Raw genomic sequence first — 20,121 nt, 5'->3', positions numbered from 1 at the left:
ATTGAAGGACCATCTTGTACACTGGTAATATAACTTCTTGGCTTTTAATGCTTTATTTTAGAAATTCTTACCAACTGACAAAAACTCAGATCTTCAAATTACTATTCCAAGTTTGTGGATTACTATTTCATTCACATAACCATAAAATGGAGGAGCAGAATTAGACCAGCAACCTATTAGACCAGTCTAGATTATAATCCAAAGATTCAAGTTCAGTTACTACAATGGTAGCTGTGGATTTCAGTTCGATTAATAACATAGATTTAAAAAATAAAATCAGGTATTATCTTGGCCGTGAAACTACCAGATAGAGCGTTGTGACACACATCTGGTTCAGAGATGTCCTTCAGGGCAACCTGATGAAATCTGTCACCCTGCTCCAGTCATTAGGCTACTCCAGACCCACCATGTGGTTAACTATCGAGTGGCCATGTCAGCCATTCAGTGCAGGGATAATTATAAATGGAGAATAAATGAGTAAAAGGAACACAGCCAGCCCCCAATTCAATGGTCACCACCATTCAAACAAAATTAAATTTTGAAGACATCTTCCCCTCTATTTTTTGATGCTTATGAATTGATCATAGAAAATGTCAGCTTGAATTATGCTGTTAATCAGTGACGAGTGGAGTTCCACGGGGATCTGTTTTGCAACCCCTGCCCTTTGTGATTTTTTAAATAAACAGCTTAGATGAAGAAGTGGAAGGATGAGTCAGTAAGTTTACAGATGATACGAAGGCTGGAAGAGTGTGGAGAGTGTTGAGGGTTGTCGTTACAAAAGGAGAAAATGCAGAGTTGGACGGAAAAGTGGCTGATAAACTTGAGAGGTGATGCATTTTGGAAGGTTAAACCTTCCAAAGGCTGAGTACAGGGCTAATGGTCAGATACTTACCAGTGTGGATGTTGGGCCCAAATCTATACATCTTTCAAGGTTGCCGCAGGTTGATGTGATAAAGTTAAGAATGCCTATGGGATTCGTGGACTCGTAAGTTGAAGGACTGAGTTCAGAAGTCGAGAGATCATGTTGCAACTCTACAAATCTCTCATGAGACCGCACTTGTTCAGTTCTGGTCACCTCGTTATAGGAAGGATGTGGAAACTATGGAGAGGGTGCAGAGGAGATTTACAAGGATGTTGGCTGGATTGGAAAATAAGTTTTATAAGGCAAGGTTAATAGAGCTAAGACTTTTCTCTCTGGGGCGAAGAAGGATGAGAAGTGACTTAAGAGGTCTACAAATCTCTGAGAGGCATAGGTAAGGTGGGAATAGTAAACAGCAGAGGACATCTGTACAAAATGAAGGGAGAAAAGTTTAGGGGAGACATTAGGGGTAAGGGCTTATTTTTTATATAAACATAGAAAGTTGTGGGTGCCTGGAATGCCTTGCCAGGGGTGGTGGTATAGGCTGAAACATTAGGGGCATTTAAGGTTCTTAGATAAGCATATGGATGAAAGAAAAATAGAAGGCGACAGGGTAGGAAGGATTTAGTTTTTATTTTGGCAGGAATATACAAGTTGGCACCACATCAAGGGCCAAAGGGCCTGTACCGTGTGGTAATGTTCTTTGTTCTATCTTATCAAAGGAATGCCAAATCAACCCGTCACAGAACACCTGATCAAATCTTATCCCCACCCCATCCTATTTATAAAATGTTAAAATTAATAGAACAAGCAAAAAATTAGAATAATATCAAGTGGTTTGAAATGTATTAATCTATTTCTAATTTTAGTGCAAAGCAGTCAGAAGATTTTTTGGCATCTTGCACGTTAATTATAGCCGTTTTAACGTCACTATGCCATGGGCAGATTGTCAGAGCTATAAACTACCTAAATCCTCTCTTCCCTCAGATGCCATTCCCCAAATGGGTTAATCTCCATCGCATAGCAACACTATCAAATGTTTGCTACATGCTTTTAATTATGGAACTTAAATTAAGAATGCAAAAAAAGTAAATTTAGCCAGCAATTAGCTGTTATCAATTATGTCACAGTTTTCCCCCAACCTCATCTCATTATTCACTAGAGAATGAACAATACTGGACAACCATTAGTGGGCAATAGTAAGGAATGTGGTTAAGTAAAACTACACATTCATTCAATATTCTGAGATTTTTGAAAAAATGGTGGGTTGTGGAAAATATTTCAATCTCTACAAAGTTCTTTATAGAAAAGGAAGACCCTGAAGAATAAAAAGATCATACTCTGCCTGTGTAACAGGAGAGAGAGGGGGAAAGGAGAGAGGGGGAGAGGTGGAGGGGGAGAGGTGGGGGGGGAGAGGTGGGGGGAGGGGAGAGGTCCGGGGGGGAGAGGTCCGGGGGGGAGAGGTCCGGGGGGGAGAGGTCCGGGGGGGAGAGGTCCGTGGGGGAGAGGTCCGTGGGGGAGAGGTCCGGGGGGGGAGAGGTCCGGGGGGGAGAGGTCCGGGGGGGAGAGGTCCGGGGGGGAAAGGTCCGCGGGGGGGGAAGGGAAGGTCCGGGGGGGAAAGGTCCGGGGGGGGGAAGGGAAGGTCCGGGGGGGAAAGGTCCGGGGGGGGGGGAGAGGTCCGGGGGGGAGAGGTCCGGGGGGGAGAGGTCGGGGGGAGAGGTCGGGGGGAGAGGTCGGGGGGGAGAGGTCGGGGGGGAGAGGTCGGGGGGAGAGGTCAGGGGGGAGAGGTCGGGGGCGGAAGACGTCGGGGGGGAGAGGTCGGGGGGAGAGGTCGGGGGGAGAGGTCGGGGGGGGAGAGGTCGGGGGGAGAGGTCGGGGGGAGAGAGGTCGGGGGGGGGAGAGGTCGGGGGGGGGAGAGGTCGGGGGGGAGAGGTCGGGGGGAGAGGTCGGGGGGGAGAGGTCGGGGGGAGAGGTCGGGGGGAGAGGTCGGGGGGAGAGGTCGGGGGGAGAGGTGGGGGGGAGAGGTCGGGGGGGAGAGGTCGGGGGGGAGAGGTCGGGGGGGAGAGGTCGGGGGGGAGAGGTCGGGGGGGAGAGGTCGGGGGGAGAGGTCGGGGGGAGAGGTCGGGGGGGAGAGGTCGGGGGGAGAGGTCGGGGGGGAGAGGTCGGGGGGGAGAGGTCGGGGGGGGAGGTCGGGGGGGGAGGTCGGGGGGGGGAGAGGTCGGGGGGGGGAGAGGTCGGGGGGGGAGAGGTCGGGGGGGGAGAGGTCGGGGGGGGAGAGGTCGGGGGGGGGGGGAGAGAGATGGGATGAGTTTTGACTGGTATCATGATCGATGCAGACCTGGTGAGCTAAAGTTCCTGTTCCAGTGTTGGGAAGTTCTAAATTCAGTGATAATAGTGGAACGAATGCACCAGCTCTGAGACCACCCAGCTCTTGCTCCATCTTCTGAGGAATATCAGATAATAGGAAAAGGATTTACATCTCAGCCTCTCATCTGCCCCACCATTCAGTACAAACACAGCCAATCTCGAGTCCTATGTATTCAATCTTCATTGTCCTCAATTCACCAATCTTTCAAATGTTTATCTCTGCTTAAAATACTTATGACTACCTGGCCTCTTTAACATTCTGGACAGAGAATTCCAGATAGTTACCACTCTCAGTGATGAATTTCGACATTCTTCTTTGGCTTGGCTACGCGGACGAAGATTTATGGAGGGGGTAAAAAGTCCACGTCAGCTGCAGGCTCGTTTGTGGCTGACAAGTCCGATGCGGGACAGGCAGACACGATTGCAGCGGTTGCAAGGGAAAATTGGTTGGTTGGGGTTGGGTGTTGGGTTTTTCCTCCTTTGCCTTTTGTCAGTGAGGTGGGCTCTGCGGTCTTCTTCAAAGGAGGTTGCTGCCCGCCAAACTGTGAGGCGCCAAGATGCACGGTTTGAGGCGTTATCAGCCCACTGGCGGTGGTCAATGTGGCAGGCACCAAGAGATTTCTTTAGGCAGTCCTTGTACCTTTTCTTTGGTGCACCTCTGTCACGGTGGCCAGTGGAGAGCTCGCCATATAATACGATCTTGGGAAGGCGATGGTCCTCCATTCTGGAGACGTGACCCATCCAGCGCAGCTGGATCTTCAGCAGCGTGGACTCGATGCTGTCGACCTCTGCCATCTCGAGTACTTCGATGTTTGGGGTGTAAGCGCTCCAATGGATGTTGAGGATGGAGCGGAGACAACGCTGGTGGAAGCGTTCTAGGAGCCGTAGGTGGTGCCGGTAGAGGACCCATGATTCGGAGCCGAACAGGAGTGTGGGTATGACAACGGCTCTGTATACGCTTATCTTTGTGAGCTTTTTCAGTTGGTTGTTTTTCCAGACTCTTTTGTGTAGTCTTCCAAAGGCGCTATTTGCCTTGGCGAGTCTGTTGTCTATCTCATTGTCGATCCTTGCATCTGATGAAATGGTGCAGCCGAGATAGGTAAACTGGTTGACCGTTTTGAGTTTTGTGTGCCCGATGGAGATGTGGGTTCTAAATGGCTGGACCTCACCTTGAAATAATCCCCACTCTTTCCAGATCCTCCCATGCACAAAGATAACTTGACATCTACCCGGAGATGTCCACTTGGTATCAAGAGCACCCCTCATTTTTTTAAAGCACACAATGGACCTTGGCAGGAAATACTTTTAATCCCAGGAATTAATCTGGTGAATCTTTTTGGACTGCCTACAGTGCCACTGTTGAGGCAAGAGGACCAAAACTATGTGCAGTACTCCAGAGGTGGCCTTCCTAACAACCTGCACAAATGCAACAAAAAAGAGTCTGCAGCTTCCACATATCTACCTCAGAACCCACAAAACTGCAAGTTATCCTGAAAGCCAAGGGGAGAGACCAAGAAAGAAGATGGAGACATAACTTAGCATAACTTCCCTAATGTTGAACACTGTGCCTTTATGAACAAGTTCCAGGGTGCCATATGTTTTACTCTATCAAAGGCTATGCCCCTTTCAAGGACTTGAACAGATACATGGCAAGGCCTTCTATTCATGTAAATACTTGGATGACAAGGTTTCCTAGTCTTCTATCACTATGCACCACTTTACACTTATCTCAATTATATTTCACTTACTAAGAGCCCGCCTTTTGATATTCTGCATCTTTTTATAGTCTGTTACCATCTTCATTGCTGTCTACTACACATGCACAGCTTTCATCATTTGTAAATGTTTGGAAATTTTACCCATACAAGAATATCCAGATTGTGTGGAATAGCCTATTTCTGATCTGTATATTTGAATGTAAAATTTACAGAGAAACCCAAGAAGCATTAGAAGGAATGGTGGTCAGATTCTAAAATGAGTTAATAAAATCAGTTGTGTCAAGTACCCTTGTAGTGATTGAGATTTGTATTAATATTAGATTGAAGTTTGGCTCTTCAATCCCTTTGCATAGTTACTACCTGGTGATCATCTATGTAACAACAGTGTTAGCTTTGAGCAGGTAATCTTGCAGGTAGTGCTGTACATTTTACCTTGTATCCAGCTAACTTTGTGGAATGACCTTGATATAAATAGTATTACAGAGATTATGTTTCATTCTGTTTATTTCTTTTAATCTTTTATTTATTGCCTTTGTTATTTATTAATATTGAACTGTCTAATCCATTTAATTTAACTAAGAATGTAGAACCCAAGTGTTTCTTCACAAAGCAACAGCCATAGCACTAAATCGAGAGGGGTACTGCTGTCTTTCATTCTTCTGTCCAAAAAAAAACTACTGAATGTATCACTACTATATTCTGGTCACTCTCTTCTCATCCCATTTAATTTAACTGTCCTCTAACTTATAAATGGCACCATAATTTTCCTGTTCCCTCCTGCTTTACATCCTATTGCACTTTTCTGTGACTACACACTGATGCCAATTTAATTTGATCCCTCCCTGACCACACTTGTAAATCTCTGAGGACAAAGGTCCTCATCCCATTATGGCACACTCCATCGTTTTTAACAGGTCCCTTTTGCCCTGGAACTAGACTCATTTCCCAGGACTTTGAAGCCTTCGCTCTTGCACCACACCATCACACTCCATTAATCAGCCCAATTTTCCTATTTTTTTTTCTAGCTACTGCATGGGCCAGGGACTAATCTCGTGATGCTTATTTTTGAAGTCCTAAAAAAAAACCCAAAGACTATAGGACTTCAATTTTTTTTTCTCCATATCATTAGCTCCAACATTAACCATGATTTCTAGATCTTCTCCTTCTTTTCCTTCATTGTGAGGAAGTGCAGAACAATGTATTTTACATGGAAACTTGCTGGTAGCACACAGCACAAGATGCATACTAATGGTTACAAAAAGGCCCACTTTTCCTCCTGAATCTCCTCTGAAGACTAAACTTCTAACCTTCCCTGTTTCTCCAAGTGCAGCACTTTGCACCATGTAGTCATGATTTGGGGTGCATTCCTTCACGATGTTAGCATCCCCACTCGTCATTGCCAATAAAGATTTCTACATTTCATGCCCTGAAAAAAACATTCTAGATATCTTCTCAAAGGTTCCGGGAGAAGGGAAGGGAAGTAAATATTCAGAGACATTTAGGGTGGGAATTCCAGAAAGAAAAATCCAAGTAGTTGAGGGTATGGTAGATTGATTACACTCAAAGTGAAGTGGTGCCATTGCTAGAAGAAAGTCTGTGAAAAGTGTTGACGTGATGATATAGAACTTCATGACTCCGGTCTTTACTGAGATCCACTCTGTTAGTCAGAACACAAATTTTGCATCATAATTAAGAAGGTGCAAGATAGAGGGAATGTTCTGAGGAAAGTCAAATTTCAGAAAGATGCTCCACAGTTGGGGTAGCACAGCGGACCAGCAGTTAGCGTTGCTGTCTTGAGGTTTCAGGGAGTTCAGTATGTTCCTGCTTCTGGGAGCTGGGTATCTGCTCAATTTGTTTCCACCCATATTCTATAGATGTGTTCATACATTAACTGTCCACTGTAAAGCAGCACATTTTAAGTAAATAGCAACACAAACTAAAAATAAAAGGCATCCTTTGGCATTGCCAAAAATACAAGTCACTTTTAGTCACCTTGAACAAGATTCCCAAGGGAATCCAGTAAATTTACATGACATTTGAAAAATGACACAAACCAAGTTTTCCACCCAACATCAGTTAAAACTGCAGAAGGCACACGACGCTTGATAATTACACATTCCGAGGCCCAGTTTCAAACTAGTACAAGACAAGGCCTTACAATGATCTCCCATGAAGACCCCCTACAACCTGCCCTTCTGTATAACCCCATTTTCCAACAAAGGCCCAGAATGAGCCCCTGGAAAATGTGGACTGCTTCTCATATCTGAGGAGCATACCTAGTGTCGCCGAGAATATTCTCCCAGAATCACAGTGCGGTTTTCGCGCAAACAGAGGAACTACTGACATGGTCTTTGCCCTCAGACAGCTCCAAGAAAAGTGCAGAGAACAAAACAAAGGACTCTTCATCACCTTTGTTGACCTCACCAAAGCCTTCGACACCGTGAGCAGGAAAGGGCTTTGGCAAATACTAGAGCGCATCGGATGTCCCCCAAAGTTCCTCAACATGATTATCCAACTGCACGAAAACCAACAAGGTCGGGTCAGATACAGCAATGAGCTCTCTGAACCCTTCTCCATTAACAATGGCGTGAAGCAAGGCTGTGTTCTCGCACCAACCCTCTTTTCAATCTTCTTGAGAATGATGCTGAACCAAGCCATGAAAGACCCCAACAATGAAGACGCTGTTTACATCCGGTACCGCACGGATGGCAGTCTCTTCAATCTGAGGCGCCTGCAAGCTCACACCAAGACACAAGAGAAACTTGTCCGTGAACTACTCTTTGAAGACGATGCCGCTTTAGTTGCCCATTCAGAGCCAGCTCTTCAGCGCTTGATGTCCTGCTTTGCGGAAACTGCCAAAATGTTTGGCCTGGAAGTCAGCCTGAAGAAAACTGAGGTCCTCCATCAGCCAGCTCCCCACCATGACTACCAGCCCCCCCACATCTCCATCGGGCACACAAAACTCAAAACGGTCAACCAGTTTACCTATCTCGGCTGCACCATTTCATCAGATGCAAGGATCGACAATGAGATAGACAACAGACTCGCCAAGGCAAATAGTGCCTTTGGAAGACTACACAAAAGAGTCTGGAAAAACAACCAACTGAAAAACCTCACAAAGATAAGCGTATACAGAGCCGTTGTCATACCCACACTCCTGTTCGGCTCCGAATCATGGGTCCTCTACCGGCATCACCTACGGCTCCTAGAACGCTTCCACCAGCGTTGTCTCCGCTCCATCCTCAACATCCATTGGAGCGCTTTCATCCCTAACGTCGAAGTACTCGAGATGGCAGAGGTCGACAGCATCGAGTCCACGCTGCTGAAGATCCAGCTGCGCTGGATGGGTCACGTCTCCAGAATGGAGGACCATCGCCTTCCCAAGATCGTGTTATATGGCGAGCTCTCCACTGGCCACCGTGACAGAGGTGCACCAAAGAAAAGGTACAAGGACTGCCTAAAGAAATCTCTTGGTGCCTGCCACATTGACCACCGCCAGTGGGCTGATATCGCCTCAAACCGTGCATCTTGGCGCCTCACAGTTTGGCGGGCAGCAACCTCCTTTGAAGAAGACAGCAGAGCCCACCTCACTGACAAAAGGCAAAGGAGGAAAAACCCAACACCCAACCCCAACCAACCAATTTTCCCCTGCAGCCGCTGCAACCGTGTCTGCCTGTCCCGCATCGGACTTGTCAGCCACAAACGAGCCTGCAGCTGACGTGGACTTTTACCCCCTCCATAAATCTTCGTCCGTGAAGCCAAGCCAAAGAAAAAAAAAACAGCCCCAAGGTCAAAATAGGGCTCAAGGAATTAGAACAGACTCTTTCCATCCAGCACACGGCATCTTCAACCCACTACCATCAAGATGGTGGAAGAGGAGCATCAAAATCAGGACTGCCAGGCTTCTTTGCACGAACTGTGAGCTTGATGAATAGTATCCTGTAACTGTGAAAATTATCCCAAATATTTTATATTTATTTTTGATTATTTATGTGATCATTATCTACTGTGCATTTTGGGGTTTTTTTCCCCACATTTACCATGGATTCGGTTTTGTCCAGCTGTAAATGTGCTACCAGATGATAATAAACTTGATCTTGAAGATTCAGAGTATTCCCAAGGGAATCCAGTAAATTGACATGACTTTTGAAAAATTACACAGAGTATTCAGAGAGAGAAAACGAGAGATTGCACACTTTTGTCGAGGAGCTTTGGTCGTGAAGTCCAGAGAGGATCAAAGTTTGGATGAGGTGTGCAACGCAGCTGAGGAAGGACTGAAGTCAGGTCATGTTGCAACGTGATGTGATGAGAAGCCGAGACCCCTGGTTTCCTTCTGCTCTATTGCATAAAACAGCATGTGTGCAAATAGGCAGAATGCCGAGGTACTTATCAATTAAATCAAGGGATGAGCCAAACGAATTTGCTCCGGTACTTACTTTCCCACATCCCGGTGGACCCCACAAAATGATGGATGGGATTTGATGCGAGTCCAGTAGAGTCCTCAAGAGCGTTTTTTCTCCCCAAACTTTATTTTGCCCAACAAGTTCTTTTAAAGCACGGGGTCTCATGATCTCCGCCAGAGGCTTTGCTTCAAGTTGCTGTAACGATACCAGGTTTCCTCGCGGACCTGCTTCAGGCGCATCCGTGGCGAAGGCCGTGCCCTCCGGCCCCGCGTCCTGCAGCACACCCGCGCCAGTGGGGGAAGCTGCCGCAAAAGGCGGCGGCCTCTGCGCCTTCTGGAAGAGTGCAAAGACCGGGGCCTCGCCCTGTCTCCTACCGGCCATGGCCGGGGAGCCAGCAGGGGCCTTGCGCTGCGTCCCGTTGCCCGGAGCTGGCGACCGACGCGCTCTCTTGCACCCGGGTCCATCCTGGCCGCTGCACCCCTCTCCACGGTCAATCGGGCCCCCAGCCCCGAGACACTGGTCGAGGTGGGGATTGATCTCCAAACTTTCCATCTCTTCCCAACATACAGGGCATTGCACGGCCGGCCTCCCACTCCGACTCAGCGCCATCAGCAGCCCCTGAGATTCCCGGGTCATCGATCCATCCCGAATATTTAACGCAATTGGTCTGGAAGTCGGCTGGCGAGATGTGTTTTTCTCTGCCTTTCGCAAACAGCCTTTACCAGGGGAAATCTTGCAGCGGAGCTGCCGGAAGAGAAACGAGACCTTGGAATCGATCAAAGCGAGATGTCGTTTGAATGAACCCTTTTTTTTAAAGTTAGTAGCATGCACAAATGATTTAGTCGGCGTGTTCGGACACGGAATGGGCTCAAGTGTCAATCAGGGCAGTGGGTGTTCGTCTCCATGATATCATTACATCTGAATAGCCGGAGGAGGAAACCCAACATAGTTTTTGTTCAGCGATTGATCCGATCAGTCATGCAAACTCCATGACCATGTGTTGCATGTTATGTATCTGTCGCATGATCCATGACCCACCCGGAGACACCCAGCAAGCAGTCAATGGCTTGATTCACCAGAAAACCTCCGCCTGCTGCGGATTCACGTCCAAGGCCGGTCTGGAGGGAGGAGATTAGGGCTCTATTCGGGATCTTCTGGGGAGGAGCTCCAGGGAGGGGAGGAGGGCCAGCCTGCCCAGTCCAGCCAGGTCACGCCTGCAGTATCATGTTCCACCACAGTGTCAGAAATTATTAATCACATAATAGTTGTCAGCTAGATCTAGCCCCAATGCAGGGTCTTGCTCCGAAACGTCGATAATTCCTCCCGCTCCCCTCCCCTCGATATCTCTCCACCCGCTGTATTCCTCCAGCTGGCTGTTTTTTGACACAATTTGTCCCATTGTGTCAGTTTACATTTGTAATGGAGGATTTAGACCAGCTTATGCAAGAATGATGCATGTGAATCAGAAGACAATACTCTAAATTCCACCCATGGGGCCCAGAGATGCAGTTGTCTTTTGTTGGTCGCAGACTGTCAGGAGACCTTGAAGATAAGTAAACCATTAATTCAAAGTGATAAGCTATGAGTAAACCATTTTTGGGTAATACAAGCCATGGTCCCCGCTGCTGAAGTTTCAGACTCTCCCAGAGGTGGCAACATCTCTCAGCAAGAAGAAGAACTTCTAGAGTCCAGCCAACGTCCCGGTCGGGGGAGGTGGAGAAGCTGTAACTGGCGCCCCGACAACCTACAACAAGTGTGCGGTCGTTGCCTCGCCTCGGCAGTCGGGACCAGTCCAGGCGTTGATAAGTATAATTGGGAAGGGCTTGCATATTGTAGTTTGATATCAGCTTTAGAATTTGTAATAAAGATTTGTATAAACTGATGTGCTCTCGGCGTGTGTATCTATTTTCTTTCGGTAGTTCAAACACTGTGACCAATCTAAAATGAACAAAGTTGTGAGAGATGGGAAAATTGATCTAAAATTATGAACATGGAAGAAACTAAAGTTCATCAGTTAATGGCTGTAACCAGTACAAACAGGATAAGCTTGGGGGTTAGGATGCAGGAAAGCAGAGTCAGCACGATTAACATAAGAATCTTCTAGTCTTTGTGACAAGACCATAAGACTAAGAAAAGGAATGGTAAGGTACAATAGAATGTAGGAAGTTGAGGTAGTCTGGATCAGATAAGGGTCTCCTAGCCCTGGACAGAAGTACCAAGTCATACATTTCTAATTAGCTAACCATACACAGATTTATACATATGAAATTAGCCAACCCTAGATAGAATGAGTCAACTCCGCATACCAAGAGATTGTAGCCCTGAGAATCAGGAAGGTGTGAATAAGGACAATGACATGATGGGGCACCCACAGGATACCCCCTGGTCCTCCAAGTGTACTGAAACTGCACGTAGGCAGGAAGGATTACCTATGCCAAACCCATCCAGGGGGCAGAAGAATGTAAGGGGGAGGGCATTCTGATACTGGAATTGACTGTATAAAAGTTGGGTGAGCCCCAGTATGTGTGTGTATTCCCAGGGTAAGGGGAAGCACCCAACTTTGCATTGTTGTAGTAATAAATGTTCTTTGTTCTCAATTTTTGTCTCGAGCAATTTCTTTAAAGGTACTTTAATTTCTAACAAATGGGGGCTCGTCCGGGATCACACTCCCTCCACTGACAGAGTACCCCGACGACGAGAGTAGGTGCACCCCGGCTGATTCAGCTGGACTCACGGGCGACGGGTGGCTGGTCAGTGGAAGAAGCGAGTGATATCCGAGAAGAGGCATTGAGAACAAACGGCGGAAGGAAGCGCGCTAGAGCAGTACTACTAGAACTCGGTAAGAGTATTTTACTTGTTTCTAAGCATGGGAATAACGGGCAGTAAAGAGGAGAGTCCTGACACAGGACGTGACCACCAGATAGCTACGTACAGCCCGCTTGGGTTGATGTTATCTGAGTGGGGCACAGGAAAGACCCGTGGTAAAGAGAAACTGACGATGGTCAGGTATTTTACTTGTTTCTAAGCATGGGAATAACGGGCAGTAAAGAAGAGAGTCCTGACACAGGACGTGACCACCAGATAGCTACGTACAGCCCGCTTGGGTTGATGTTATCTGAGTGGGGCACAGGAAAGACCCGTGGTAAAGAGAAACTGACAATGGTCAGGTATTGTTGTATTGAATGGGTTAAATACCCGGTTAAAGGGAGCTCCGTGTACTGGCCAAAATTCGGATCCGAGGATGAATGGATGTGTAAAGCTTTGAACCTATGGCTCTATCAAAACCAGAAAGACAATGTTGAGAGCAGGGAATATGCAGCCTGCTGGCTAAAGGGATCCATTGAACAGCTGGTTTTGAATGAGAAAGAATTCAGGGATAAGAGAGAGGAGGAACCTTTTGTCCCTGAATCACAGGGTTGGGATGTGTTACATTCCCTCCCTCCACCTTATGTTCCTCCTATGCCGGCTCCTATCTTTCCTTCCCCTCCTATAACCTACCCTTCTGCACCTTCCCCACCTCCCCCACCACGAGAGGAGAGAGCAGGAGTGGTATGATAACTTGCTCACAAAGCACTCGATTACCACCTCTGTTGACAGGAGAGAGAGGTAACTTTAATTCAGAACAGCGTGAGACTCTTCAGGAAGAAAGGGCAGAACCCTTTGATTCATTTCCCAGGGAGCAGGAACCCAGACCTAATAAGCTAAGAAACCAACTGGATGAGACCACTGTGGGAAGTTCCCATGGGAGAGGGTCTCGGTTTCGTAAATGTGCCCCTGACCAGTACTGAAGTGCGTAACTTTAAGAAAGAACTGACCTCCCTGATAGAAGATCCCCAGGGATGTGCCGAACAGTTAGACCAATTTTTGGGACCAAATATATATACAATATGGGGGTCTCGACATAGAATCTCCAGCAGGGGAACAATTGATACTAACAGGTTTTGTTACCAACTCAGCCCCAGACATTAGGAGAAAATTACAAAAGACAGAAAATTGGCATGAGCAGGGAATAACCCAGCTTCTACAGATCACACAAAAAGCATTTGTCCAGACATCTGAGGATAAGCAGAAAGCAAAGGCTAACATTTTGATGCAAGCAGTTAAAGGAATAGTAGATGAGTAACATGGAAAAGGCAGGGACTGTGTGCCAGCTCCTGAATGTTGGGAGAAGTGCAGGGAGTGGGAGAGTAGAGACCAGAGATAATTTCATAAATCATGACTTCCCACTTCAGTCACTGACCAATATTGATTAAAATTCATGCTAAAAATTAAATGTCATAAATGATCGTTTTTCAATACTGTAGAATTAGCGAATTTAACTACCAGTTAATTCCAATTTATGAAATAAATTGTATTCAAATGTGATTTTGCACAGGGAGTACCTGAGAGTTGAGTGATGTTATAACATTTGCAGGGAGAAATGTTTGCGCAAATAGGGTGAGTTCTATACATCTTAACTTTAAGTGTATGTGAGATAAAGAAAGGATCTGATGTGTAAAGTGGCTGGATCAGCCAGTTGAAGGGGGAGTGTGCATGTCCCTTTAAGTGCACTGTGGCACTTGAAATTGAGGCTTCAGGCTCTTGTCTTGCAGTTAGAGGTATTTCTTCTACACATTCAGCAGTCAAGGTCCGTGAGTTTAAAGATCACCCACCTCTGGAGAATAAAGATACCTCTGGGGATTCCTATGGGGATTCCTATAAGTTTAATCATTCATTTCTCTGGTACATTTTCCTCTGGAGTGAAATTAATGCCTCAGCACAATTTCTCTGTATTGCCGCTGTTATTTAATTCATGATAACTTACCCCCATTCATCAGGTTTATATTTAAATCCGGTAGTGCGGAAGTTACATTGTAAATAATCACGGAGGTAAACCCTGCGCAACTGGATTCAGCTTAATGGAGAAATAAACCTGCGAACTGGTCTATGGTGCTGTGTGAGTACTGCAATAGGTGGAATATGATTTAAATTGGTGGCATAGTTCAGAACAATTGGGTGCATAAGAATAATAATATAATTAAGAACTCAAAGATCTTGTACCAGATGCTATTCAGTACATCTTGACTTAAGGACTGGAGAAATTGGCATGTTAGAATGAGATTGGCATGGCACCAATATTTCTTGATTCAATAATGACTCCACAAGCTCCAGGATTCATGCAGCAGAACTTTTAAGTGGAATATAATAGAAACTAGCCTGTACTTAAATGATTGTGTGTGCAATCTTCATAAGAACATCTTTTAACTTTTTTTTGGTGCCTGTTTTACAGACTGTTTTAAATAAGACCAGCTCCTGTGAGCTGTGGCACAAGGCATTTTACTTAAGGCAGAACTAAAGGTTGAATATGTTTCAAGTTCTCTTGCAGAGGCTCTTGTGCTACAATGTCTGTTATGTACTCTAACAAATTGGAGGGTTGTGCCCCATACAGACAAGCAGCTCCAACTGCATTTTAATAAGGTCTAACATATTCAAAACCCATGCAAATATGGTTTGTGTTTCATTTTACAATTTTTACACTAACACAAAGGAAAGTCAGATTGTTATTCATTTTATTAAAACCTGGCGATTGGGTTTATGTAAAAGCATGGCAAGAGGATCAACTAAAACCTGCCTGGGATGGTCCCTTCTGTGTACTTTTAATTACAGACACCGCAGTAAGAACAAGAGAGAAAGGCTGGACCCACATTCAAAGAATTAAACCAGCTTCTGAACCACAACATCACGACACACAGATTCAAACCTCAACCTGGCGTGCAGTTCCTCATCCATCAGACCTGAAACTTACACTGAGCCGTGACAAAGTGCCGTAATGTTACATTTTTTTTCGTTTCTTTAATGGTTTATTCAGTTATTGTTGTATTTTATTGCTGTTTTCAATGAGCTTTACATGTTTTGTGGTTTATTCAGTTATTGTTGTATTTTATTGCTGTTTTCAATGAGCTTTACATTTATTGTGGTTTATTCAGTTATTGTTGTATTTTATTGCTGTTTTCAATGAGCTTTACATTTATTGTGGTTTATTCAGTTATTGTTGTATTTTATTGCTGTTTTCAATGAGCTTTACATTTATTGTGGTTTATTCAGTTATTGTTATATTTTATTGCTGCTTTCAATGGGTTTTACTTTCATTGTTGTTTTACTCATTTTTTGGAATATTGTTCGTTAATGTTTTAAGTCCCCCTGGAATAGGGGCAGCAGAGGTTACAATTGTGCTCCTTTAGAATGTAGACAGGGTATAGATTTAATGTATAGTCATAGTGGGATATGGGTTAACAAGGGATTCCAATACGGACCAGGGGAACTGAACAGCTTTAGTGGAGTACATCTAATTTGTATCTTAGCCTACACAGGTATTAAAGACAGGAGTTTTGAAGTGATAGCACAAAGGACATGGTGGGACAAAGACAGACAGAATGGTAGTCAGGATTGTACATGTAACAGAGAGAGAGAGTTAATACATATGCTAATGTACACAGACAGGCTGCAACTCACAAGTTCAATGATACATATGCTAATGTTAGCAGACAAGCTGCAACACACAGTTAAATCACAAGAAACAATCCCCCCCCAGCTTGGTCTCTTTTCATCACCCCGTGAAGGGGAGCACCAGTTACCAACAACGTGAGCTGCTTGACACTTTAATATCAGGCTCCAGACAGCCTTCGGAGATCGGTGGCCCTAGGGTTCGGGGCTGAAGAGGACATCAGATACTAGCCACAATTCAACGGAACCGCCTGACTACTGCTACTCGTTCGCTGCTGAAGGCAGCGTTTCTCACAGACTTTGTCAGGACAATGCTTACAAAAGTCGGGTGGTTAAAAGACACTGCTTCAATGTTTCAACGTGAATCTGCCCATGCCCATGTTCAGACGTGGCAACTTCGGACTGATGTGGGATGGACTCGACTCTTTACTGAGAACTGGAGCCTGATACTCACAACCCTAATAAGCAGCTGGACTCGCTACTCTGACCTTCATGGTGCTCCCCTACCTAAAGACTTTACACAGAGATTACAATTCGGCTATTGACCAGCTGGGTAAAACTACACCTTACACTTGAAAGATCAGTATTACTGATCTAAAAGAAAAGTGAGGAAGGGGGGGGATCAGTCACACTGACACTAGTAACCAAAGATCAGTAACACTGATCATGGTGAAAGATCAGTATTACTGATCTAAAAGAAAAGTGAGGATTGTGAGAGATGGGAAAATTGATCTAAAATTATGAACATGGAAGAAACTAAAGTTCATCAGTTAATGGCTGTAACCAGTACAAACAGGATAAGCTTGGGGGTTAGGATGCAGGAAAGCAGAGTCAGCACGATTAACATAAGAATCTTCTAGTCTTTGTGACAAGACCATAAGACTAAGAAAAGGAATGGTAAGGTACAATAGAATGTAGGAAGTTGAGGTAGTCTGGATCAGATAAGGGTCTCCTAGCCCTGGACAGAAGTACCAAGTCATACATTTCTAATTAGCTAACCATACACAGATTTATACATATGAAATTAGCCAACCCTAGATAGAATGAGTCAACTCCGCATACCAAGAGATTGTAGCCCTGAGAATCAGGAAGGTGTGAATAAGGACAATGACATGATGGGGCACCCACAGGATACCCCCTGGTCCTCCAAGTGTACTGAAACTGCACGTAGGCAGGAAGGATTACCTATGCCAAACCCATCCAGGGGGCAGAAGAATGTAAGGGGGAGGGCATTCTGATACTGGAATTGACTGTATAAAAGTTGGGTGAGCCCCAGTATGTGTGTGTATTCCCAGGGTAAGGGGAAGCACCCAACTTTGCATTGTTGTAGTAATAAATGTTCTTTGTTCTCAATTTTTGTCTCGAGCAATTTCTTTAAAGGTACTTTAATTTCTAACAAAGTGACAGGTTCAAGTTTACCAGAACAACATTTCAGATTGACAAAAGTATTTGTTTATTTAATCAGAGGAGGGCAGTTTTCTTCCTGCATCCTTCAAAATTGTTGATGCTTCAAAGCAAACTTTTAAAGTTTTTTTTTAAACTTAAAGCTCTTTAAAGCAATGTTAATTACATACTAATGCAAATATGACTAGTTTTTTCATGGTGTTGGCAATAATGTCTCAATAAATAAATTGGGATAGTGGAAAATTATGGTGACATAAAGAATAATTTTACATTGCTGCACAACTGGATTTAAGTTCTGTTTTCCCAAGGTGACAAAAGTGGAAATCATTCCATCCCATTTGCATTGTTCACATATGAATTTTGCATTTTATTAGAAATGCCCTAACAAATTCATCCTCACACAATCTTTTTTTCTTGATAATTGACTAGTGACTTAAGGATGTAAAGGATTTTTCTCATTCATCACCAGCAAAGCCAGCCTTTTTGTACCCTGATGCCTTTTGGAAGAATCCAGAACCTGCTGAGAGCCAGATCACAACCATTTAAGTCCGGAGATCCGGATCACGACAGAAGGAGCGAGTATGACCCATGGAAAGCCATCTCTCGAATGAAGTGGAGTTTCCAGACAAAAATAGAAACCATGAAGGATACTCGACAGCTGTGGCAGGGCCTAAATGACATAACTTGCTACAAAACCAGATTTGATGCAGGAGGAGACAGCAAAGCTTCATTCCCAGATGAACTCAATAACTTCTAGGCCCGAATCAACCACAAAAACAACGAAGAACCACTTCTATGCACCCCATGCCCCGATGATCCTCTCCTGTCCGTATCCAATGATGACGTGCAGGCTGCCTTCAGGAGAGTGAATCAGAGGAAAGTTTCCAGGCCGGATGTAGTTTCTGGCCAAATATTAAAAACCTGTTTTGACCAACTTGTCGATGTATTCATGGATATCTTCAACATCTCACTTTGGAAGGGCACGGTACCCACCTGTTTCAAATAGGCCTCAAAGATACCGGTGCCCAAGAAGAGTGTAGTAACCTGCCTAAATGACTATTGCCCAGTGTCACTCATATCAACAGTAATGAAGTGTTCTGAAAGGCTGGTGTTGAAGCATATCATCTACTGCCTGAGTGGCGACATGGATCTGTTCCAATTTGTCTACCATAGCAACAGGTCTATGGTGAATGCCATCTAATGGCTGCACAAAGTCCTAGAACACCTAGACAGTAAAGATGCCTACATCAGGATGCTCTTCATCGACTACAGTTCGGCATTCAACATCATACCCCCTCAAATTTGATCAGCAAAGACCTGGTCTTCAATACCTCCAGACTGCAATCAGTAAGGATTGGTAAGAATATCTCACTCGCAATCTCCATCAATAGCAGAGCACCACAGTGCTGCATTCTTAGCCCCCTGCTCTACTCACTATAGACCTATGACTGTGTGGCATGGAACAACAACAACACCATCTACAAATTCACTGATGATACCACTCAGCAAGTGGTGGCATAAAAAGGGGTGATGCATCAGCATACAGGAGGGAGATTGAAGGCATGGCTGAATGGTGCACCAACAGCCACCTTGGGCTCAATGTCACCAAAACTAAGGAGCTGATTGTTGATTTCAGGAAGGGAAAGCCAGAAGTGAATGTTCCAGTGATCATTAGGGGATCAGAGATCTCAGAAGATCTTTCCTGGACCCAACACACTAATGGCATCGTGAAGAAAGCATGCCACATCAGCACCTCTATTTCTCAGGAGTATGCAGAGGTTTGGAAGGTCATCAGAAACCCTGGCACATTTATACAAATGTGTGGTGGAGAGTGTGCTGACCGGCTGCATCACATTCTGGTATAGAGACACCAATATCCCTGAGCGTAAATCCCTGCAAAACATAGTGGATACAGCCCAGGACATCAGAGGCAAAACTCTCCCCACCATTGAGAACATCTACAGGGAATGCTGTAGCAGTGAGCAGCAGCAATCTTCAAGGATCCACATCACCCAGCACATGCTTGGTTCTCACTGCTACCATCAGGAAAGAGATACAGGTACCACAAGACTTGCTCCACCAGGTTCAGAAACAACTGCTACCCTTCCACCATCAGGCATCTCAGTAGCAATCTCAATCAGTGTCTCATTTGAGAACTATTACTTTTGCACTTTATTGATTTTCTTCTCTCTGCATTGCACAGATAAAAGTATGATAATGATGTATGTACATAATATGAGAAGAATATTCTAGCACTGATTCTAGAAATAATATAAATTATGGACATTTTATCAGAAAAAGTCTAGCGATGCTACAATTCCTCCCCAGATGCCAGCATCCAGACTGCTCCCCTTGAGCACATTCTTCCAAAGTGGTGATTTTTGAACTGTATGCTCACTGCTCAGTCTCCTGTGATGCGCTGCTGGCCTGTTTATGGAGCCGGAGCGTGGTGGCACATATGCGGTTGGCTTGGCCCCAGCAGCAGTGGTGGCAGCCGGGCCGGCATGTCCGCCAGCATGCATGCACCATGGAGCATGGTTACGCATGCATGCTCGGCTCAGTCCTGGCTGTGCCATGGAGTGTGGTATGCCTGTGTGCAATTGAAGCCAGGGCCAGCATACCATCCAAAGGAGCATGCACAGGATTTATGTGCATGCTTAAAATGAGGTTCTACAGCCAGCGCTGGAAGTTGGAGACCAGAAGGAAGTTAAGTTAGGGGTTGACTGTTTCAGAAACACTTTCAGAATCATTAAGTATCTTTTGAACATCATTTTGGCCTAGTTAACTTTTATATGAATGTTGTTAAGAATCTACAACATAGAGTATCAGAAAAGAAGATGACAAGTTTTGCATGTTAACAATAAAGGATTTAAATACAACTGAGCTT

The 20,121-nt window shown here is 45.1% G+C and overlaps 2 protein-coding genes across 5 annotated transcripts in view; one reads left to right on the top strand and one right to left on the bottom strand.

Annotated features, from left to right (window-relative positions):
- wrnip1 (WRN helicase interacting protein 1) overlaps positions 1-10,458 on the bottom strand; it is a 51,293-nt gene extending 40,835 nt beyond the window's left edge. For both annotated transcript variants that reach the window (XR_011348330.1, XM_069909906.1), the window contains exon 1: positions 9,381-10,458. Coding sequence is in view for 1 of the 2 variants with exons in the window: in XM_069909906.1 (XP_069766007.1) it covers positions 9,381-9,983 (603 nt within the window). In the remaining variant the exon portion in view is untranslated. The remainder of the gene's footprint in view (positions 1-9,380) is intronic.
- The window catches only part of mylk4b (myosin light chain kinase family, member 4b), a 215,784-nt gene that overhangs the window by 23,179 nt on the left and 172,484 nt on the right, over positions 1-20,121 (top strand). The window lies entirely within an intron of this gene.

Source organism: Narcine bancroftii, chromosome 1 (genome assembly GCF_036971445.1).
Source record: "Narcine bancroftii isolate sNarBan1 chromosome 1, sNarBan1.hap1, whole genome shotgun sequence".
Taxonomy (NCBI): domain Eukaryota; kingdom Metazoa; phylum Chordata; class Chondrichthyes; order Torpediniformes; family Narcinidae; genus Narcine; species Narcine bancroftii.
This window is presented reverse-complemented; position numbering and strand designations above follow the sequence as displayed.